General features: G+C 45.8%; 1 protein-coding gene across 3 annotated transcripts; it reads left to right on the forward strand.

The window, feature by feature from the left end:
- The first annotated feature begins 287 nt into the window (after positions 1-287).
- Positions 288-23072, forward strand: lrch3 (leucine-rich repeats and calponin homology (CH) domain containing 3). Of its 3 annotated transcripts, none has more exons than XM_070543647.1 (20): positions 288-590; positions 3997-4141; positions 8916-9042; positions 9126-9231; positions 9323-9459; positions 10904-11004; positions 11243-11336; positions 11495-11591; positions 11667-11803; positions 13529-13578; positions 13660-13705; positions 14774-14902; positions 15198-15242; positions 15350-15403; positions 15486-15519; positions 15586-15699; positions 15772-15869; positions 15946-16083; positions 16159-16236; positions 20774-23072. In XM_070543647.1, exons 1-20 carry the CDS (start codon positions 332-334, stop codon positions 20918-20920), a joined length of 2136 nt encoding a protein of 711 aa, XP_070399748.1. In that variant the 5' UTR covers positions 288-331; the 3' UTR covers positions 20921-23072. The 3 variants fall into 3 exon arrangements, with proteins under 3 accessions (XP_070399748.1, XP_015806364.1, XP_015806365.1); XM_015950878.3 differs by lacking the exon at positions 20774-23072 and adding an exon at positions 18520-20303; XM_015950879.3 differs by lacking the exon at positions 20774-23072 and adding an exon at positions 18520-20303 and having other exon boundaries at positions 15489-15519.
- Positions 23073-24088: the final 1016 nt, after the last annotated feature.

The raw sequence follows: 24088 nt of genomic DNA on the forward strand, positions 1-24088 counted from the left end.
TTCTACTCCACATTCTCTCTGCTTTTCTTCAGCCATCAGCTTTAAAAAATACTTCCCACGTTCCCATCAAACACATTTGCATCCCTTCTTTAGTAACCTTAATCTAAACTAGTGAAAGTTAAAGTGGTAGGGTTGTGGGTTGGATTTGTAAAATACGTGAAATCAAGGAACGCTGTTGTAAAATACCGGTTTTGGGGTATTGCCGTATTACCCGTAGTAGGAGGACTTTTTCTGTCTGAGCAGTTCCCAATTGCGCCCACTGAGCGACGCACTGCGCATGCTCCGCCTTGTAGCCGTTAGCAGAGCAGCAGGATAATAGCCGGAGTGTATAATGGCGGCCTCTGTGTTGATGGGGGCGGCGGAAAACGCCGGACTCCACTTCACGGTCGGAGCCGGAGGCAGCACCAGGACTGCTTTAATAGGAAACGCAAACGGACTGGACCCGGTGGGTCCGGCTTCCTGGAACCGTTCTCTGGAGCGGGCGCTGGATGAAGCCTCGGTAACAGGGTGTGTAAACCTGAGCGGCAGGAAGCTGAAGGAGTTCCCCCGGAGCGCTGCCAACCACGACCTGACGGACACAATAAAGGCCGGTAAGTTGCTCCACAGCCGCCCGGGCCTCACAGGGCCGGCCTCGTCTCCGCTGGCCGCCTTGGAGCCAGTTGCTCTTGACTTTGCTGCGGGGGAAGTTGCATCCAACTTGGGAAAACGCGAAGAGGCGGTGTTGTGGTAACCGCTGCTACCCCATGAAACAATGCCCTCTTTCCGCTGTGGTTCGTGTTTAGACGGGTCACGTTCTGGCCTCTACGGCTGCTCTGTTTTCAGATGAAGGAGATTCGCCTGGAGACATTTATCCGGCATTAATATCAGCTCCATCCGCTAACAGGCTAGCAGTAGTTAGCCTGGCTTCTGTCAGGTGGAAACGGCGCTGTTTTACCGGGTTTCTAGGTGGAGGGACCGTATCTTGAGGGCCACAACACCGGTGCAGCGGTCTTTTACTTATAGAGAGGGTTTGTTTCTCCGGTTCCGGGTCACCGAGGTAGGGACAGCCTCCTACAGCCCTCGCTACGTCAATAACTATGAAAGCACCTGTGTGGCTTTGTTTGGTAGCGGCTCCGCCCACCTCGGTGCGTTAATGAGGGGGAAACAATCAATCAGATCCACAACAAACTAATCAGCCCATTAGTTACATTGTTATAGTCAGTTAATCTCTAAGACAAACTACATTATCCATGCATCCTAGCCACTGCTCCACTAAAATGCACTAGAATGTGTGCTCCTGTGGTGACAGGTGATTATTAAGAAGAATTAATCCTTGGGGTAATTATTTGTGGGCATGCGACCCATCCATGAAGAGCAGAGGGCACCAGAGCCTAGGACCTCTTGACCCTTGGATCATGGAACAGCCGCCCATGGACTGGGCATCACCTGCTTCTGAGCCACAGGAAGTAGAGGTTACCATGGCGATTATGCATACATTCTGCTGGTCAGGGGCTAATGCACCCACCAGTGCATCTGCTCCTTTTTCCTGTTAAGAGAAGACAAACGTGCTGGATTTGGACGGAGTCGTCGTTGCTTCAAACAGCCTATCTGAGATTATGAAACAAATTCACCGTCATCTCATGTTCACACATGCTGACACACTGGAGGTAGACAATCACTCAAACTGCTTATCAGTGGAGAGTGTTTGGGGGGTAGGAATGGGTTTTACGTGCAGTGATTCACAACAAAATTACTCCGGTCCAATTTAGCCCAAAGAGTCCAAATACACTCAGTTCAGTGATCCTAATTCAGACTCGGGTTCTAACTATGAATAGATGTGACAGTGTGAGCGTCCTGTCACACTGTCCCGATTGATCATGCGCCCTGGCTACTTGGCCAAGGGGATGTCCCTTTGGCTGACTGGTTAGCGCACGTGACTCTCACCCGGGAGTCTGGGGATCAAATCCTGCCCGGGCCCTCGTTTCTCCATCTTGCCACAATAGACATAAAGGAACCAGCTTATTTACAACCACAGATGGGAAATGGAAACTGGTTCCACCAAAGGAGCCTGAGAACTAAAAGCTCTACCTTTTGTTCTACTTTTAGAACCTTTAAGAACCACATATAAACCTGCTGTCTGAGAGCCAGGAGCTATGCCCACAACATCTGGAACAAGAAGCCCTCTAACAGGAGAAGCAGCTTGGTCTTTCAGAGCTTTAGTCATTTGAAGTGAAGTTTTAAATTCAGTTCTAAATCTTCCAGCGAGCTGATGAACTGATGCTGAAGTTGATCACTATACTTAAGAGATACCATAAGATAAGACTTTATTGATCCCACAGTGGAATTTTTTTCTTACCACAGCTCCATCAGATACGCAAAGTAGTGTAAAAGTGACCAAGAATGCAAAAGTAAAAAAGACAAGACACTATAAACAACAGTAGTGCCTATCTGGACACACACACAGTAAGCATTATAGATAGGGGGGTTGTGAAACATTGCGGAAATAATATGTATTAAAAAAACAGCTGTTCTGCTACAACTACGTTTTATTGTCCAAGTGATGGATATACACAGGCATGAACATGTTAGCACTAGGGTCGTCACGGTGTGAAAATGTCACCTCACGGTTATTGTGACCAAAATGATCACGGTTTTCGGTATTATCGCGGTATTTTTTTAAACGTGTTACACTTTCAGACAACTAAATAAACTGTATATCGGGAAAATATTCTTCATGTGATCGGCAAATCTAAACCCACGTTTCCTGTCATTTCCACCCACGAATAAAACGTTTGCTGCGTATCTTTGTACTCCTTCTGCTACGGGTGAATAAACGTTCATATTTTTTTACTTTTTCCATGAGGCGTTCTTCAATCTGTTAGGTGTCTGCTGCTAATCAGGGTATCCGCGGGTCCTTAAAAAGTCTTAAAAAGTCTTAAATTAGCTTTTCCTAATTTAAGGCCTTAAAAGTCCTTAAAAATGACAAATAATCCTTAAATCCAGTTTCCAGAGGTCTTAAATTACCAATGACCAATGGTACCAATGAAACAAGATTCTTTTATTTCTATAAAAATTTCGTGAATTTCTAGTCAGTGTTCAGCATTTTTTGTGTATGACGTTGGCGTGAGCGGAACCGTACGCAGTCAGTTGGGTGTGAAAGGGGGCTATTTTTCTAGATAAGCACATTAGCTGGTTAAGCTAGTGGGAGCTTGCGCCATGGGGAAGGGCAAGTTTAATGGTAACTGGATGGCTAATCCCACGTCCGTGACGTGGTTAGCACCGGTTCCAGGCAATAGCTGGAAATTATCGCTTAAATTTATTTTTTAAAATAGCTTAAATTTGGTCAAAGTGGCCTTAAAAAAGGTCTTAAAAAGTCTTAAATTTGGCTCCCTTAAATCTGCAGGTACCCTGGCTAATACTTTCCTTTCCTGAGCGGGTAATGGTGGTGCTGTTGACGAATTTAAAGGAAGCGATGTCCTGACCACCGGTCACAAGCTTGCGGTCTCCATCACTTTTGGCAGTTTAAAAGTTGGGCTTGTCTCCGTCATCTTCTGCGAGGCCATTGGGAGAGCCCTTGCACCAACGCATAATGGCGTTGCGTGTCTCTGTACCAACGCAGACGGAGAAGTATAAATTAATTGGGCTTTACTCTCATCTTAATTCTGACAGCAGCATTCTGGATCAGCTGGAGCCTCTAAGAGAACCTTTAAAACGTCCTAATTAAAGAGATTTACACTAATCTGGTCTGAAAGGAATAAAAACAAGGACTAGCTGCTCTGGACTGGACAGTAGGACTGTAGGAGTCCTTCAGATCTCCAGTTGATGGGGTGAGTTCACATCCAACAGCAGCAATGTTTTTCCTGAAACCAGCTGATTCCATCTAAGAGTCCGCTTCACCTCACAGAGGATGATCAGTTTCTCATCAGAGAGCTCCAGACTGTTGGGTTTTGTTTGGAAAACGGGTGAATCAGTACTGATCTGTTCACAAAGTTCTGCTCATTGTGTGTGTGTTTTCAGATTTGTCTCGGAACCGCATGTCGGAGCTTCCTCTGGAGGTTTGTCTCTTCGTGTCTCTGGAGTATCTGAATCTGTACCAGAACTGTCTCAGGTCTTTGCCAGACAGCCTCGTGAACCTGCAGACACTGACCTATTTGAACCTCAGGTGTGTAACACACACACGCACACACACACACACACACACTTCTGTTTCCTTTTAGTTGTAAGATGTGAGGAACCCATAGACTGTTCAGTAAAGCCCAGAATGCAACCATAAGAGGTCACAAACCAGCGAGTCTTTGTGCCGGCGGGTCCCAAGCCTGCATAGATGCAGAGGGTTGTGTCGGGGAGGGCATCTTTTGTAAAACTTAAGCCAAATCGACTATAGGAATGATAAACAGGTACTTCATATCAGCTCGGCCAAGGCCCGGTTTAACAACGACCACCACCGGTTCTGTGGACCTTCAGGATGCTGGTGGAAGTTGGACTGCTGTTGGTTGACAGAGAAGTGGAGGAGGGTGTGTTTGTAGGCAGAGAGGAGGGAAGGGAAGAGTGTGGAACTGAAAGCAGGGACTGTACATGTCGACAGGTAAAGCTAGAGAGCTGGTGGTCATGATGAGAGGGAAGGTGGATAAAATGTGTGATCAGGAGACCAGGTGGAATGGTTGCAAGGCTAGAAGCTCAGGAGAAATCTAGCATAGATGGGAAGAGAGAGTAGGAGTTATCCTGAAGACGGAGTCTGGTCTGGAAGTGAAAAGAGGGCCAGACAGGCTGAAGGTGAAGGAATAATACTGAATGTTGTTCGTGGTTCTGCTACCGCAGGGGTACTCAGATGAAATGGTCCGAGGGCGGATCATCACCAGCACCGTTCCTACCCCTCCGGCGCAAATGTGATGGCCAGACTGGGGGGAGGGGGTGTGTGTTGGTGCTGGCGGTTCGGGGCTACAAAGAAGGGCCCCGCGGCCGCCTATTGAGTACTGCTGTGTAGGGGTGGGCAATATAAACGATATAAGGTAGAAACGATATAAGATTGGCTAATAATAAGAGTTTTTGGCTATATCGCAATACCGCGATAACACATGACGTCACTAAAGGTGCTTTTATAGGACACACCATGCCGGCATATCGGCGTAATATTACCGCAATGGTATGTCTATAAACGCGCCATGCCAGCATGGCGTTGCTCGAATATTGCGGCATTCGTTCCGCCGAGCTTGGTAGTAATATTGCCGCATCAGTCCCTCGCCTCTGATGGCTAAACGCGTGTCAGCCCCGCTAATCCCTTTGGAGCGACTGTGGGAGGCCCCCCCCCCCCCCCCCCCCCGTAAAAGAGGGTGGTCGCGTTAGTCACGTGTACTGCGCGCTGAGTGCCGGCCGGAAGGAAAGCCAGCTGGACGGACGCGGGGACCATGGAGCTTTTGGCCGTGCGAGCGGACGAACAGATTAGTCGCCTTTTTACGGGGACGGTGAGACAGCCAGCTGTTAGACAGAGTGGTGCAAACACGGGCTGAGCGGGGCGTCAAGCGGGACAAAAAGCAGGTCACATCAAAGCTAAAGGTCCTGAAAAAGGAATTTCATCAGTCTGACGTGTCTTCTGTCTGACGCTGAATGCGCAACCCTGTACGTCACATGCGCGGGGGGGGGGGGGGGGGGCAGCGACCTCCCTATGTCCCATCTTGGTTGGAGAGGTGTCTGATGGCGGTTTATTCTAGCTTCAGCTTTGCTACTATAAATGCCAAAATCCTCCCCCAGGGTGCCGCGGTAAACCCCGTTTTAAAAACGCTCTGGTCCTTTAAAAACAGCTTAGGATGTGCACCCTGCTGACATTGGGACAACAGAATGGAGTGACTGCAAGCATGGAGTGGGCGGGGGAGGAGGTCTATAGGCCTCAAGTAGCATATATTTGCCACATGAGGATATTTAAAAGCGCATCATTTAGACATTTATAAACAGAGGAAAAAATATATCGCAATACATATCGTTACCGCACATGCTTCAGATTATATCGCAATATAGATTTGAGGCCATATCGCCCAGCCCTAGAGCCCTGCACGGGCCTAAAATCTGAGCCCGTGTCCGGCCCGGCCCGAGGGGGTGGAGCCCCAGCCCGACCCGGTCCAAAAAGGTTTTCAGGATTCTCTGGCCCGACCCGAGCCCGACTTTTTTTTTTAACCTTTCATAATGTTTTAGCGTGATAGAATGCTCCGCGTTCTAATAATCTGTGAGAAGCGTTCTGCAGTTAAATAAATAAATAAATAAAAAAGAAAGAAAAACAGCACCAACGCAGCTTTTTTTTCTAACAGAGCGTATTTTTCGAGCGGCAGATGAAATTTACGAACGCTGTATTAATTGGATGCGTTTGTAAATTTAATCTGCTCTGAAAATGCGCTCTTGTGCAATTAGAAAAAAAACAGCATTCTAATTTTCTAACTGCAGAGCGCATTTTCAGAGCGGCAGATTAAATAAACGCCCCCAGTTAATAAAGCGTTTGTAAATTTAATCTGCCGCTCTGAAAATGTGCTCTCCAGTTAGAAAAAAACAGCAGTGAATGCTGGATTTTTCTAACTGCAGAGCGAATTTATTCACAGAAAAATGGAATGCTGCCGTTTTCATGAGAATAAACGAATGGTTTCTGACATCAGAGTGGACATAAAACGGCGTATTAGAATAGGGGCACATGTTTCAATCAGCAGTTTGAGAATTTGTTTATATTATAAACCACACAGACCTGAACTGAGCTAACGGTGCGTGAGAAGCAGGCAGGTGCTGCTGCGTTCAAGTGTTTCAGTTTTTTTAATGAATTTGATTAAAAATTAAGGCGCCCGGCCCGTGTCCGAGGTAATTACACAGTCGTTGGCCCGAAGCCCTAGGCCCTCGGACCGTCGGGCCGGGCCGACCCGAGGGCCTAGGGCTTCAGTGCAGGGCTCTACCCAGCCCTACTGCTGTGCTAGAGGGTTTGATGCAGCGTATCTCCAGAGCTGAGAGAGTGTCAATGGGTGCAGCGGTTATCAGGCTTGTTGGTGAAGGGGACAGAGGTGATGAGGAAGTGATGGGCGCCGACCAGAGTCGGCATTATCCTAACCTCATCTGAAAACAGTGATTCATGCCTTGATTACTGCTGTTCCTCTTTTGCAGGGCTCTGTCAGGCCTTCATCACTGCGGTTGGCCCAAAATTCTGCTGTCAGATCATTATGCGGGTCTAAGAGGAAAAAACATGTCACTCCAATTTAGCTTCCGATTCAAAATCTTGGTGTTTGCATTAAAACGCTTGATGGTAGCACAGCCTCGTATCTCCTTCATAAATATGTTCAACTGTGATCTCTTCTGGTTTAACAGGTTAATATCTCTGTGACTTAAATCCCCATTTAGGAACGAGCTCATTGGTTTATCTTTGCTAGTCCGGTTTGGACTGACCTGGTTCCGTCCCACTCTCACCAACTGTGCTGGTTCATTTTGGGCCACCATGATATAAGTGATAGACACTAGGGTTGTCACGGTGTGAAAGTGTAACCTCACGGTTACTGTGACCAAAATTATCACAGTTTTCTGTATTATCGCAGTATTTTTTTTAAATGTGTTACACTTTCAAAATAAATCCTGTATATCAGGAAAATATTGTCCTCAGTTTGTGTCTAAATTTAGCCTAAAATGTGTTATTTTGTAATTATGTTGTTTATTTGTTTACATTTTTCCCCTTTAGTCTTTAAAATACCAATATTTGCCCATAACTTCTTATTTATTGTCTGTTTGATGTCATCATTTTAAAATATTAGACCAGATGATACTCATTACTCAAGTAGCCTTCTAATCAGATACTTTTTTTACTTGAGTAATAAACCCTATGTCAGGTAAATATTGTCCTCGGTTTGTGTCCTTCCAGTGAGCTTTGCAGATGTGGGAAAATGTCATCAGGCAGTAATCATTGTTAAATTCATAATTATTCTCGGAGAGAGACCAACTCTTATCTGCCCCTGGGAGCCCCGTAATGCATAGCGTCATTTCAGCATGGTGGTGTCCGTGACACGGTTTACATGCAGGTAGCGGCGCTGCGGCTGCTTTATATAGCGACTCGTTGCATTCTCCCTCAACCCAAATCCTCGGATCACGCATTTTAGCTAAAACGCTAACGTTAGCTTGCCTTGCGTTGACTGTAGAGTTGTGGGTGATGGTCATGCAGATGTGTCATGAGATTTGAAGCGTTGCTGCCTTTCACAGACACTTTTTCTGCACGTGCTGCAAACAGGATAGCCGTCTTCTATCAGCTGTCCCTCGGCATTCTTCAAATATCCAAAAGATGCCCGTACTTCCCACTTTGTCTTCTTTGAGGGATAATAAATGTCCTGAGCGCTGCCGTCTCCTCCTTTGGCCATTATTTCAGCTTTAGCTTCAACAAAGTTTTGGTTGTAAACAACAAAGTGCGCATGTGCCGCCGGCATCTTCAGCAGATGATACGGTGGCTGGTAAGGGTCACCGCGCCTACACCGCAGCCACGCTAATCCACCGAGATAATATAGTTTTTTAAAAAACAAGACGGTTATTATTATTGTCAACTTTTTTACCGGGGTTTACCGCTACACCGGTTACCGTGACAACCCTAAACACAGTTCAGCTACAACCTGCTGGACTCTGAGGACCAAGGACTAGGAACTCCACCATCCATGATGGTCTTATCGAGCAGGAGGACTCAACTACAACTCCTAAAGGGCCACTAAACGTGACCCACGGGCCAGAAGGATGTGACAGATGACCCATCTTTCTGGTACCAGGTCACGTTGGATTGATTGTCTGGCACCAGATTAACGGGTTCTAAACTAATCCTTTTATTATTGATATTAATGATTAAAGTTATTTTCACACGTGTGTTTTGGAAAGCAGTAACTGGGTTTCATCCCATCCTGCACAGATTCTGACTCATCCATCCCATCTGTGTCTCTCCTCAGTCGGAACCAGCTGTCCGTCCTCCCGCCAGTCATCTGCAGCCTCCCTCTGAAGGTTCTGATCGCATCCAACAACAAACTGGTTTCTCTGCCAGAAGAACTGGGTCAGCTGAGACTCCTCACAGAACTGGTCAGTTAGTCCTGAAGTTCCGTGACCCGATGTTACGGGTTAAACCCGTTGGTGACCTCTCCTGTTGACTGAACCTGCTGCAGGATGTAAGCTGTAATGAGATCCAGAGGGTACCGTCTCAGGTGGGCCACCTGGAGGCACTGAGAGACCTGAATATCAGAAGGAATCACCTGATCCAGCTTCCTCCAGGTACAAACACCCAAACACACGGTTCTGTGAGAACCAGAACCAGATCATCCGGCCCGATTCCAATCAAACCTCTGTGTCTGTCTGTGTTCAGAGCTGGCTGGGCTTCCTCTGGTTCGTCTCGATTTCTCCTGCAACAAGGTGACGTCCATCCCTCTCTGCTATCGGCGACTTACACAGCTGCAGTCCATCATGCTCGACAACAACCCGCTTCAGAGCCCACCTGCACAGGTAATCAGGAAGTGACGTCACTATTAGGGATGGGTACCTTTGACATTTGAATCGATTCGGTACTAATTCCTGGTACCTAGGAATAGATACCGGTACTTAACGGTACCAATTTTAGATACTTTTGAGTGTTTAATATTTTAATTCTCTTTTATAATTAAATATATATTTTTCCTCAATATATAACCATATTTGATAAATATCACGATAAATAACATACAACTGTTTGTATTTTAACATCGTCCTTGTAGTTTTATAAGCTGATAATTAAACTGAAGCAAACATCTTTACTGTGAACTAAATTTACTGTGTATCTTCATTCCTTTTACCGTCCTTTTTCATTTGATTTTTCCTACTGGGAAGTTAGAATTTCCGAGGAGAAAGCGAACGCACCATTAGCTGATAACAATGGTGGCAATGGAAGCTAACATATCAAGCTAACGTTATCTTAAACAGTTTATTTAGCTGCTGGAGCAGATTAAAACGATGATGCCTCACACTTAGATCGTTGTTGCTGGTTTCATCTTCACCCAATCACCCGTCGCATTTAGTAAAGTGAAGCCGAACTTTAGAGCGCGTTCATGTTCTTCTAGTCGGAGATTCGGAGTTCCGAGGAGAAAGCGAACGCACCATTAGCGGAATGGAAGCTAACATATCAAGCTAACGTTATCTTAAACATTTTATTTACCTACCGGAGCAGATTAAGATGAGGATGTCTCACTTAGATCGTTGTCTGTCGCTGGTTTCATCATCACCCAGTTACCCATCACATTTAGTGAAGTGGACCCAAGCTTTAGCGTGCGTTCTTTCTACCATGCTGCTCTGTTTACAACTCGCTCACAGGGACCGACGTAATGCTCTTGCACATGCGCAGCTGTCTAGGCACGTTCTCGTTATGAAGTATGGGTACCGAAACGAGGCACCGTTTCAAATGAAGTGAATCGGTGCTCAGTGGGTACTATGGAATTTGGTCGGTACCTTAAAGAGCAAGTCACCCCCTACCAGATTCTTACTCAACTCCCACTTCCTGTTTGAAAAATGCAACAAATGCTGTTGCCTAGCAGAACGAGAGGGTGGAGCCGCTAACAAATGCACACACTCACAACATTGTGACATCATAATGTACCAGCTAACATCATAGTGTACCTCTTAGCCAATAGCGATGGCAGATTTAAATTCAAATGCAGTGCTGAGTTTTTACTTGAAGAGGGTGCAACACTGACAGTTTTAGGCAGAATATTTAAATTTTACCTAAGATGCACTAAAGTGCCGAATTATTCACTACATTTGTCTACAGCCCAATCAGACACTCATTTATAGTTTATCAGCAAAAAGATGTTGATTTGGGGTGACTTGCGCTTTTAAAAGTACCGAATTCGGTACCCAACGCTAGTCACCATAACGTCTCACTCGGTGCGGTATCTTAACCGTTTTGTCCCGTCTGCAGATATGCATCAAAGGAAAGGTCCACATCTTCAAATACCTGAACATGGAGGCCAGCAAGACCACACCAGAGCTGCCTGAATACGACAGACCACCTCTGACTGGGTACCTTCAGATCATTTTCAATCCCGGTTCTTTTCCTGGTTTTTGACACCTACATTTTTAAGTCAGCTTTTTAGAGGAAAAAACTCAAAGTTTTATTGTTTATTAAACAAAAAAGAAAAAAAGTAAAGCGCAAAGTTAATTTAAATTTAACAAGCATCTTTCTTTTTAGGGCAAGATTAGGACAGAAAATGAAAATAAAATGAAACCTTGGTCACTAAATGCAGTTCTGTCCCGCCAGCGTGGACGAGCAGTTTCCTGGTCGTCCCTACGGAGCGCTGGACTCCGGATTCAACAGCGTCGACAGCGGTGACAAGAGATGGCTGGGCAACGAGGTCACACACGATCACAGAATAACGTTGTGCTGATGTTTCTATGTTCAGCCTCATTTACTGGATAATAACGGAGAAGCACCGGATTCAGACTGTAAACTAGCTGTTTCAGATTAAAGCTGCTGGGACCTGCAGTGATGGAGCTTTCTCTGTTTGCTCAGCCTTCAGAGGAGCCGTCAGAGATGCCGAGTCGAGCGGTGGAGATCAGCAGAGACCACCGACACGGAGTCGCAGCGTCAGTGCTTCCCAATGGGATACGTAAGAGTCTTTCCTGAGGTCCCCTCAGTTTTCAGATCATTTCAGCTCTTCACCTTTCTTTGTTGTCTCCACCAGATGTAGAGCTAGAGCAGATAGACTTCATCGACAGCTGTGCTGAGGAAGAGGAGGAGGGTAAGAATCACAAAGGAGGAGACGGCAACAGCCTCAGCTCTCAGTTCATGGCCTACATCGAGAGACGCATCACTAAAGAGGTAGGAGCTCAGCCCACATGACCCCAGATGGTAATATCCAGGATGTGACCGCGTGAAGTTTCAGCAATCCAAACTTCTGCTGAAATATCCAAACTGATTATTTTGATGGTGTCTGTTGTGTTTTGGCTGTAATGTGTCCCGGGGTGAATGCCTGATGGTATTAAAAATGAATTCTACACAATCCTGATTACTTACCGTAAATCCTCTAATACAGGCCCGGGCCTGTATTTGACTCCTGCTCCAGGCCTTTATTGGAAGGAGGACCAGAATTAGAGACAAGCCTCTATTTCTATTTGAGCAAAATGAACTATTGGTTCGCTGGAGTTTTTGACAATTATAATTGCGCCCACATTTTCAAAGTTAAACACATTTCTTATAACAACGGTAGTTTCTGCTTCAGCCCTCTCCTCCCTCCCCCCTCCCCCTGCGCAGCGGCCGCAAACTCACTGATGCGCCTGCAGCCTCTCGGAGTTCCTGCTGCTCTAAACATTAAAATAATTATTTCATTTTCTGTTCCTCACTTCTGATTACCTTCAATGGTGTCTGTTTGTTGCAACCACCAGGTACAAAAACTAACTTGTTTTTATTTGACTATTTTTCTGTCCTGCCTGTTTATTATCTTCCTGCATCTCCTCTCAATCCTAAAGAAAAACTGCTACCTGGGTTCATATATATTCACCTTATGAGTTACCTTTGAACTGCAGTTCTAAAAGATCTACCGACCGCAAAAACAGCGGAGTGCTCGCCGGCCACATCAGTGAGGTGCGTCACCGGACGACAAAACAGGTGATGCGCCCTGATCCGCAGCAGCGAAATGCATCAGGCACAAATAAAAGAATAAAAGACATAAAACATAAAAGGAAATGAGCCGACATGAACGATCGCGTGTTAAATTAGTTTTTGAGGTGGCGACACCTGATTTGATAATGTTACTGTGGCCGTGCTCAGGACGCAGATGTCTGGAGCGCGTCAACAATCAGAGCTTTGCATGCGCACGCTGGCTAAGGTTAGGATGGGGTGAGGGGAAGGTTAAATTGCAAGAGGGTAAAGGTCATAATTTGGTTAAATGTCCGTTTTAAGGCGAGTGTCAGTACCGAAGCTCTGGCACAGCGTGTTGCCTCCCGACGCGCAGGAGCTCGTCACCTGCTGACAGCAGGCTTCTGTCTTTTCCGAGGACTGCATCTTGACAGTCATTATCACGTGACAGCGACTAGTCGATGACAGGCATAAAAAGTCACTACAGAGCGGTGAAGTCGACTAGTGACTAGCTCATACAACCCCTGCTACTGCTCCCCAGAGTGTTCTGCAGCATAATCAGTTCTCTTTGAACTTGATATCAAATTTTTGCCTCCTCTTCGTCTCCGCACGGTTAAAGTTACCCTCGCAGTCTATCACTGGCAAATCAAAAGTGAGACGATGACACAACCGTCCCCCTGTGGTACTTGCTTGTTACCACATTCCACCCGGCCACAATAAAAACCGGCCATTATTCACCTCCGCCGACTCCGACACTGGCCAAAATATGATACCCGGCAGTTAATTAAATACAGGCTAATATTAGAGGATTTACGGTATGCGTGTTTTACTACCTGCTGTAAGCTGCAGAAAGTCCTAACTTTGGGATTTTAAATCAACAGCAACCCTGACGATCAAATGAGCAGCTTCCTGTGTGTAAAAGTATCATTTTATTTTGAAAATCCACTCACCCCCTGTCTGTGACCTTAGGGCTCTCCTGTAAAAAACAACTTGTCAGAAGACATGAAGAGACACAGCAGGTAAAAAAAAAACATCAACTCGGTGTTGGTCCCGTGTTGGTCTGCCTGACCTCACTTCCTGTTTGTGTCCCTCTCTCTCAGGAGTGTGGTGGATGGTGTCAGCGGGCCCATTCCCTCCAACAGTCAGGTACAACATCCCACCTGGCTCAGAGACATTCTTAAAGGGGCATTATGGAAGTGTGACAGCCAAAACATGTATAGAAATAATAAACGTCTTCTTCATACATTCTCCTGCAATGCCCTGGTCCTGTAGAATGAGCCCTGGCATTTTTACTGTGATTGCCTGTTTTTCTGTAAAATCACAGAAAAAGAGAGATGCTCGGGTCGAGCAGGCTGCTTCATGCGCGTTCACGCTCAGGCATCGCCCGTAGCATTTGCTATCCGTAGCTTTAGCAGCAGAGAGAGAGGCAGTGCCACTTTGTCGCTGTTCCTAACGCCTAGTGACAAAGCTAGCTACATTTCTGAGGACCCTTAGCTACTTTCTGTAGAACTTTCTTCTAGATATTTCCTGCTAATTAGCAACAAAATAGCCATTTTAACTCCGTACCGTTCATTAAACGTTGTTTCAGCTGTCATCAAGGATATAAATGTTACAGATACAAAAGACGTCACTGGCGCTTTAGCTCACCTAGTAAGACGTCTGACTCTCGTGCAGAAGACCTGGGTTTGATTCTGGATGTGAACATAGTTCATTTAGTTTATTTTTTACATTAATGGTATATTTTTTTTACAGTAAGATGCCCAAATTTTTATTTAAGACTCGCCGAACGGCATTGAATTCACAGATAAAAAAGATGTGGGTTCAACTTTCATTTTGGAACAATTTTTCAAGCAAGGGAAGGGAATGATCTGAGCATGCAGGAGGACTGACCCATCATAAACCTTTGTCGGCTGTGCTGAAGAGAAAGGTACAGAACCACATTATTTAATTAATTAGCTGCGTGTTCTCCTGTCCTCTGTCCTCCGGGCCACAGCCCCACACACACACACACACACAAGGGACTGTCTCAGCAGTTATTTTCGTTAAGGAGTGTGCACGTACACCATGCGCGCCTCGTGCACGAGCCTACTATTGAAGCTGCCGTTACGCTTTTGGCCTGAGGGGGCAGTCGCGAGCATAAAAATTCCAAACTCCGTAAAGTCCCTTTAAGACACACTGCTGCTTCACAAACTTTTTTGTTTCTGTCCCTCTCAGAGAGCTGGTTCTGGTTCTGGAGGTGTGGAAAGGATCAGGAGGGAAGCTCAGCTTGCTGCTCTGAGGTACAATGAAGAGAGGCAGAAGAACCGCCCACCGCAGAGAGAAAACGCCACCAGCTACACCAAGGTACAGGTCACCCAGTCACACACCTCTTTAACTCATTCAGGAGTGGCTGATCCTGGCCCTCCAGCATGTTTTAGTTGTTTCCCTGGTCCAACACACCTGACTAATCTGCAGATGATTAACAGGCTTCTACAGAGCTCGCAATCCTGCTAAACATGTGATTCAGCTGTTGCATTAGGTCTGTTGGAGCAGGGAAACAACTAAAACATGACGGCTAGTGGCACCCCTGCACTAGGTTAACCAGTCACAGGTATAAACCAAGTGTTACCTCTGACCAGTAACTGCTCTTGTTATCCAGAATAATGCCTCTCTGAGCCCAACCAAGTCCTGTCTAGATGCTGAGGTGAGCTCCCCGTGGCTCTCGGGACACTTTCCTGATTACTTTATGTCATCCGTCCTTAATCTTATGTGGACCACACCTGTTCACTATGTGGGTTTGTCTGTCCTCAGAACATCTACCCGTCCAGACGCTCCACCCACACAGACGACTCTGCCCTCATTATGGTAAGAACTGTGAGCCTTCATCAAAATTCTTTCAAAATAAAGCTTGCAATCTCAGGTGTGTGACATGTCTCTGTTCTCTTAGCAGGGTGAGGACCGAGCTGCTTGGTCTCCAACAGGTAAGACCACCAACCCTACCTCCTATCCCCTACTCAACCCCTTACTCACAGTTATCCTCCTCTCAGCCAATCGGTCACCTTCATACCCCAGCTCAGGGGGCGGGGCTTCCTGTCGGATGCCCAGCGTTCGCCCCGAGAGCTTCCTGTATCGCCTCAGCCAGAGAGAAGACAAGAGGAAAGGTGTGTGCTCTGCGGTTTGTGTCGTTGCCTGTCAGCTGTGCTGTGTGAGACCGTCTCCTCATTGTCCATCAGGGGACGCTGCTGCTGATCCTTCTCAGAGTCAACAGGAGGCTCCGCCTGCTCCACCTCTGGTTGGAGAAGATGCCGAACTGGTGGAGCAGCTGAGAAAGGTAAATTGCTACACCTGCTACAGCAGCCGAGGAGCTGTGTGATTGGTTGAATGGTGGGTGTTCTCTTCCCGTCCAGAACATCGAGGCCCGTCTCAAGGTGTCGTTACCTAGCGACCTGGGAGCAGCTCTGACAGATGGGGTAGTGCTGTGTCACCTGGCCAATCACGTGAGGCCGCGTTCCGTGCCCAGTATCCACGTGCCCTCGCCCGCTGTGGTGAGTGTCTGATTGGATAATCTGTGGCATCTGTAGGGTTGGGGTTACCAGCTGCTGATGCCTTTTGTCCCACAGCCCAAACTGACCATGGCCAAGTGTCGCCGGAATGTGGAGAACTTCCTGGAGGCCTGTCGTCGGATTGGGGTTCCACAGGTAAAACGCACCTGAATGAGTGAGGGAAACTGAATCCAAATGAAAACAGGCAGACGTGGTTCTGAAGTAGGGTTGAGCGTTCTGTCGTTTTCCCGACTGAAACTGTGATTTCTAACAACGTGTAGCAGTCCTGACTGACCCTGGATCTGTTATCAAGCAGCGAGTGGGGGTGGGGCTATGGGAGCTGCACGGCTGCTCTTTTTCCTGTTTAGTTGTTTTTGTTTATCCTGCTGCAGCCGATAATAATCATGGCTGTCTGTCTCTGCTGCGTATGTTCGGCCCATCGCTCAGAGCCGTGAGTGAGGGACAGAGAGGCTGGTGCTCCAGCCTCCTATAACAGCAGTGGAATGGACTTTACCGTATTAACACTAGGTGGACTTGAAAGTGCAACTTCTTTAACCCTTTGATGCATGAATTATGAAATCTTCAACCATGATTTTTTAAACAATTTTTTTCATTCATTTTTAGGTGCAAATGAAACAAATTTCAACAAATATCTTTTGTAATGTTCTGTTAATTTACAAATAATTTATTACATGTCCACCCCAGTGGACAGTGTGCATTCTGAACATGAAATATGCTGGCTTGACTTACTGAAGTCCAGATGGAGGGGCTCAAGTGCAATAAAGTCTTTAACAGCTGTGCTTAATAGCAAAAATAAATAAATAACAATTTTGAATACCTGTCCACTGTAGTGACCATTATGCATCAAAGGGTTAAAAAAAAAACAATTAGAATTTCTTTGATGGCACAAACCGTTGCCGAGTTGCGGTAATTCAAAACAAGTATGTGAAATCAGAGTTCTGTGTTTTTGTGAGGAAAAAACCGTCAGGCCTGCCTTAGTAAAACAATTCATGGGGAAATTCTGTGTGTTTGTTATGTCGTTAATAAATACATTTAAAAGCTATTGTTACTAGGGATGGGTACCTTTGACATTTGAATCGATTCGGTACTAATTCCCGGTACCTAGGAATCGATACCGGTACTTAACGGTACCAATTTTAGATACTTTGAGTGTTTAATATTTTAATTCTCTTTTATAATTAAATATTTATTTTTCTCAATATATAACAATATTTGATAAATATCACGATAAATAACATACAACTGTTTGTATTTTAACATCGTCCTTGTAGTTTTATGAGCTGATAATTAAACTGAAGCAAACATCTTTACTGTGAACTAAATTTACTGTGTATCTTCATTCCTTTTGCCGTCCTTTTTCATTTGATTTTTCCTACTGGGAAGTTAGAATTTCCGAGGAGAAAGCGAACGCACCATTAGCTGATAACAAAGGTGGCAATGGAAGCTAATTTATCAAGCTAACTTTATCTTAAACAGTTTATTTAGCTGCTGGAGCAGATTAAAACGATGATGCCTCACACTTAGATCGTTGTCACTGGTTTCATCTTCACCCAATTACCCGTCACATTTAGTGAAGTGGACCCAAGCGTTAGCGTGCGTTCTTTCTACCATGCTGCTCTGTTTACAACTCGCTCGCAGCGACTGACGACATAACGCTCTTGAGCATGCGCAGCTGTCTAGGCAAGTTCTCGTTATGAAGGACGGGTACCGAAACGAGGCGCCGTTTCAAATGACGTGAATCGGTGCTCAGTCGGTACTATGGAATTCGGTCGATACCTTAAAAAGTACTGAATTCAGTACCCAACGCTAATTGTTACCTTCTGTTTTCCTCCTTGCATTGTATTAGTAATGGCTTTAATTGTTTTGATGGGATGTAATTTCCTGTCATGTTTGTTAAATTAATTTATTTGAGTAAATCGGCTTTCAAAAATCTCAGATTATCAGAATATTACGAAAATGTTCAATATTCTAGACTCAAAGTGTAACACTCTGATCAGCTAATGGATCCTAAACGCCTGTAAAGGTTCTTGAGCCTTTAGATGGTCTCTCAGTCTGAGCCAGATTTCTGACATGAATGACATTTTTCAGCAGATTCTCATTCTTCCAGTTTTACTTGAAAATTGTGAATAATGTAAACCTTTATTTTCATTTAAGTGAATTGAAATGAAATGAAATCACAATTTCTGCCACAAACATCTCACTTGAAACTTTTCCTAAAACTGTTCAGCCCTATTCTGAAGTTTGGATTCAGTCTCCGATGGTGGAAAGTGATGAGATGACCTGCTGAAGCTCCTCCCACTGAACTAACCTGTTTTTCTTCTCTTTCATCATTTCATTTTTTTTTCTTCTTTTTTTTTTTTTTTTTTTTGCTCCGTCCATGTTTTATCCTTTATTGTGTCCATGTCCCTCCGACCTCAGGACCGTCTCTGCTCAGTGGGAGATGTATTGGGGGGGAAAGGAGGCGGGCTTTATGGGACTGTAGAGGTTTTGCTGTCCATGGCTCCGCCTCCTCTTAGCTCTTCTCTTCAGGTCCAGTTGGCTGGTTTTGCCCTCTTTTACCTGTCTGTCATGTCTGCGCTGTGTGCCATCTATGTCCACCTGGCGCCACAAGTCTGAGACGACCCACCAACCTCCTAATGGATGCTTCAGGTTAGCGGGCCTGACTCAGACTCCCCTGGTACCGAGTCTCCGCCTACATGGACGGATGATGTCCTTCAGTAAACTGGATCCTAAACAGCCATAAGTTCCTTGTCCTCCTGGGATTGGGGGGCACGCTTGACCCAGATGGGGTGGAGGGTTTTTTGACCGGTTCTTTGGGGTTCTGCAGTTTTGCTCAGTTAGACCCAAGCTGACCACACCCTTTTGGACTAGAACCGGGTCGTTTTGTTCTGCTGTACTTGATCGTGATGTTTCCTTACAGCAGCTGGTGCCATAAACAGAACCACATATCGCTGCTGACAAGAACTCTATGGGTACCGGGATCAGAACCTCTGTGGAGTTGGGTCTGACAGTTCTCTTTAGCCCAGGATGATGAACTGACCTCAGGTCAGACCCAAACGGACCGGTACTTTAGAGGATTCCATCTAAACCTTTACTGCTCCTAAAATAGTGAGAATCTGTCAGAATCCTGAGACTCTTTAGCGGCGCACACAAACAGAACCAGAGGTCCGTTAGGATAGCCTCAGCACGTCGGCCATGTTTGTTTCTGGAAGCACAAACTGCTGATTTTCTTATTTTTTCCAGCTGAACTTTTGAATACTTTTTTTTAATATTTTGATTTGATTTTTTGAAAGTGTGACGTGAGAATGTAGATTTAAGAACCGAAACCCAACAAGTCGGGCTGGATGACCAGAGGAGACGAGTGGCTTCATACCAGAACCGGTTCTAGGGGTTATGCTGGTAGGAGTTAATCTGGATTGGTGTTTGTTCACGTAGATCTGGGCTGGGACCGCACTTCTGGATCAGAATGTAACGGGCCGGTTCCCTCTGGGCCTGGCTCAAGTGCTGTATGTGATCTCTGGGCTCCGTCACCTAAAGTGTTACCTGCCTGCTGTGGCTCCGCCCACTTGTGCCTTATGTGTCATGTGTTTTTTACTGGTTATATGGGCCCAGAACCAGAACCTCCACAACCTTTTTCCTGTTTTCGCTTGTGGTCTTCCTGGCTGGTACCAGCAGGACCAGAACTCTGATCTGTGCCAATTAACTAGAGTCTGGTTCTGCTTGTTTAAATTGAGTTCTTGAATGTAATCAGGGTTCTGTTCAAGTTCTGGTCCAGCTATAGATCCAAGGATTGTAATCAGAGTACTGTGATCTTTGTATCGTTGGTACTGGCCCGTATTTGTTGGCTGATTTTTACCTAACTGGGTCCGACACTGGCCCGGGCAAGATGTGGACCTGACTGACTGGGTGACCCATTTTGTACCGACTCGATGTTCTGCTGCTCTTCTTGTTGTAAACATGCAGGATGTTTTCCAAACCAAAAACTGAAGAGAAACCTTTAAAAGTTCTGGTTCCTAACCAAGTCAAGTTGCTTTGGTGAAAATGGATGGATCTGAGGTTCTGGTGGGCCTGAACAGGATCTGGTTTCAGCTGTGAACTAGAAACCCTAGAATGGAGGAGGGAGGACTGAGTTCTGATGATTTTTCTGTGTCGGTTCGGTTCTGCTGGACCGTTTTCCTCTTTGAATAAACTCAGTGAAAACACCTGGACTCACTTTGTCTCTCTCCAGCATCTGGGACTCACCTGAGCAGGTTGTGTTCTGCTGCCCAGAGAGAACCTCCTGTGGGTTCTGGACTCTGCAGACCCAGAACACACTGAGTTCACAGACATCAGAGGCTGAGACTGGACTTCAGCTCAGCCACATGGTTTAGGTGTCTGATCACAATCGCAGTTCTCCAGAACCGGTCAGAACCAGACCTTTGGTATCATTCAAAGCATCCTTTTCCTACTGAAGCAGCTGGTTTTACTGGACCTCAATTCCCATCAGCCCCTCTGGCAGCTCCACTCATCTCTCCATTTTTTCTTTCCTTTCTTCCTTTGGTTGGTTTATCTTTCTGTTGCCATGGTTACAGTGGTGTTTTGTTCCTTTAAGTTGCCATCCTTTGACCCACCTTTCTGTTGTCCACCCCCCCACCCCCTCGCTCTGTGTCTTCTGTGGTGTCTGTTCATGCAGAGTAAGTTGTGTCTTCCTCTTCACATCCTGGAAGAGCGAGGGCTCCCCCAGGTGGCTGGAACCGTCAGCGCGCTGCTCGATCTGGCCCCGCCCAGACACTCCGTTGGCATGACGACTGCAGCAGCCGGTCCTTCTGTCACCATTTAGACTTCTCAGCTGCATCTGCTCAGACGACCAGGGCTCGCCACCTCCAAACGACCTGTGTGATGTCACAGGAACACAGAATGTAAACCCATGATTTTATAGGACCGCGACCCTGTTGGTGTTGCTATGGTTACGATGCAGCAGCTCAGGTCGGCCAGGTAGAGGAAGTTTTACAACAGAACCACAAAGTTCAACGTTTAGCATAAATTATGAGTTCTGGTCCCAACGGCGGACGCTGGGTTAAAATGCGTCACAAGACTGGACCTACCGCAACACCGAAACTTCAGCGTGTCCCCTTTCTCTGAGGACACAGTTAAACGTCTCTGTCCACCTACACTGGATCTCATTGTTTTAGAGGAAAGATTCTGATGACCCGTTTAGCTAAAACCCAAACTCATTAGGTTCTAATGATGGAGGAACCCAGAAACGTTGTTTAAAAAACAACTAAATCAAGTTTCAAACTTGGCTGATTTTGCACAAAATCATAATTCTACCTGTAAACGGTTAAAGGATGAGATGTCTCACCTGGCTTCGGGCCGAGTTCCATTCTTCTGGGAGGCCATTGCCACAAGGATTCATGTTTAATTGGGACACCTCCAAACACTAAATCAGACAGGAAGTGGGTTTAATCTGTGAGTTTGAGTTCATTCCTACTAACTTTCATCAGCTCTGGACTGGATCAGAACCAGAACCTAACGTGTAAACACTCAAACCTCTGACCACAGACGGGAGTTGGTTTGACCTTAATCAGGTAAAAGTTCATGATGCATGATGATTCCACACACCGGTTGGCTTAAGGGGCTGTGTGTGATGGGATTAACACCAGTCTTTAATGGGTCAGAACATTCTGATGGGTCAGTTCTGTTTGTCTTCGTTAGATCCAAACTCTCGTGTTACTAATGTCATCAGAATAACTTCACCCTGAACTCTGACTTGCAGGATTTCAGGAAGATGTCAGATGTTTGTTTAAATGTTTGTGTTGTTCAGACGGAGGTCTCAGGTGAGTCATGTGATCACCTGGCTGATGTCATATGGATCTTTACCACTCTAGACGGATGATCGCATCCAGCAGGAAGTTCTGTCTCGCAGCGGAGGTGGATCGGGTGGTCTCTGTTGCATGCAGCCGTTGGTGTAAATATAGACATGTAAATATTTTGTGTATATGAGGGTGAAACCCATGTGTTATCATGAAAACGCAGCCTGTTGAAAGCCCCAGTCACCATGGCAACACATGTTTTTAAAGAAAAATTGAACAGAAAATAGTCTCGTGGAGTCCTGCAGCTGTTTGCTGACACTAATTTTATTTAAATGCACTTTTCACGGAAAACAAAAGAACTGAATAATGGACGTGTTTAAAAGGAGCTGGACGAAAGGAGGGAGGGACAAGCTGGCGGGAGACGGAGCAACATGAACTTTGTTTTTTATTTAAATATAAAAGTTTTAGATTACTCGTTTAACGAGGACTCGCGCTGCGTTCAGGTGACGTGGGACATCAATAAACACTAAATCTAACATCTGTTGTTTCTTTGTGTGCAAGAGTGTGTGTGGGCTATGTGAGAGAGTAAGTCTGCACCACCCCACACCCCTACCTGTTCTAACAACATGCATCAACAGGAGGCAGAGGGAGACTCGGGGCCTTCTCACACCTCTCCTGAGCTCATTGTCTGGAGCTGGGGTGTTGGGTCGCTTTGCTCTGCGTTTGGTGGGGTGACCTGCTCATTCTTACCTCAATAAGAATGGGACCATCTCCTGGGTCTGGGACTGGTTGTGTCTTCTGAGCAGTAGTACCTGGACCAGTGAGTGTAGGACTATTCTATTCCAGGCCTCGAGGGCCGGTGTCCAGCACGTTTTGGTTATTACCCTGCTTCAACACATGATTTAAATCAGCAGGTGATCAACAGGCTTCTGCAGAGCCCGATGAGCTGCTGCACAGGTGATTCAACCACTGAATCTAGTGTGTTGGACCAGAGAAACCACTAAAACCTGCTGGGTACCGGCCCTCAAGGCCCGGAATTGATTAGCCCCGGTGTAGAGTGTATGACATTCATTATTTTGTCTTTGGGTTGGATGTGTTTATGTGTTCTGTATGAGGATGAGAGTGTGACTTTATCCCTCTAATTTCCCTCTGGGATTAATAAAGTATTTTTGAATTGAATTTGAATCTGTCAGGTCAGGTCTTTGAGTCCACCCCTGTCCTGGCTCTGGTGCTGGGTGGCTGCCTGGTGCAAAGACACGAATACGCCCCACTGGGCTCTGGAGAGTGTAACAGCATTGCCACCATTTTGGATGGGTTCCTCACTCTCCAAACCCAACTGGAGTCGATGCAGAGTGGGCGACTGATGCCTGTCGTTTCTGCAGCCTACAGTTGCAACAACCGGTGCACTATTAAAGACATCACGTGGGATTTCTATTGACTTTTCTAGCCTACCTGTTGGGATTTTATATTTTAATCTAATTTAGTTTAATTTTATTATGTTTACATAATCATACCATGTGTCTGACTATGTTAAAAAGCACAACGTGTGTTTTAGTTGGGTAAATGGCTTCCTCAGTTAAAATAAATACATTGGGGGCGAATGGAGAGCAATCCAAGATGGTGGCTGCCAGCCACTACAGCAACTTCAATAGGCAGCACCAGTCTACGGGGCATCTGCATATAGGATGTCTGTGGCTTGGGCCTCCCCCAGGGCATCTTTAGGTCTGAGGTCACTGAGGTTTGAGCTGGATCTGCCCTGGTGTGAGCAGCTGTGGGCGGGGCCTGAGAGCTCTGCCATGATCTCAGAAGATGTACAAGTGTGCGTACGCACAGGTGCTCACAAGGTGTTCGGCTTCTCATAAGTATGGAGTGGACTCGGGCGTTTCTGGGCTGTTGTTGGCACTAAATGCAATTTCGTTAAACATTGCTGTTTAATACCCTTATGTTGTTTGCTGCTGTGGTGTCTCAGTTCTGTTGTATTTTATGGGGTGCCATTTGTAAAGTCAAACAGTCATAATCTAACAGCAATGTTTTTGTTTATTTAGCATATCATAAGAGAAACAATTGGGAGTTCACTTTTTCGAAGTCATATTTTCACTGTGTTATTCATACATTTATAAATGTTAAAGTTACCAAATATATATTTAGTTAGCAAGCTAAATATTTATAGTCAAATATTTACTTTGCAAACTAAA

This window comes from Nothobranchius furzeri, chromosome 13, assembly GCF_043380555.1.
Source record: "Nothobranchius furzeri strain GRZ-AD chromosome 13, NfurGRZ-RIMD1, whole genome shotgun sequence".
Lineage (NCBI taxonomy): Eukaryota > Metazoa > Chordata > Actinopteri > Cyprinodontiformes > Nothobranchiidae > Nothobranchius > Nothobranchius furzeri.

Coding starts and splice junctions, on each gene's coding strand:
- lrch3 (XM_015950878.3), top strand. CDS start 332: ATGGCGGCCTCTGTGTTGATGGGGGCGGCGGAAAACGCCGGACTCCAC. Junction 15,520..15,585: donor AGCTGCTTGGTCTCCAACAG/GTAAGACCACCA, acceptor TCCTCCTCTCAG/CCAATCGGTCACCTTCATAC. Junction 15,700..15,771: donor GAGAGAAGACAAGAGGAAAG/GTGTGTGCTCTG, acceptor ATTGTCCATCAG/GGGACGCTGCTGCTGATCCT.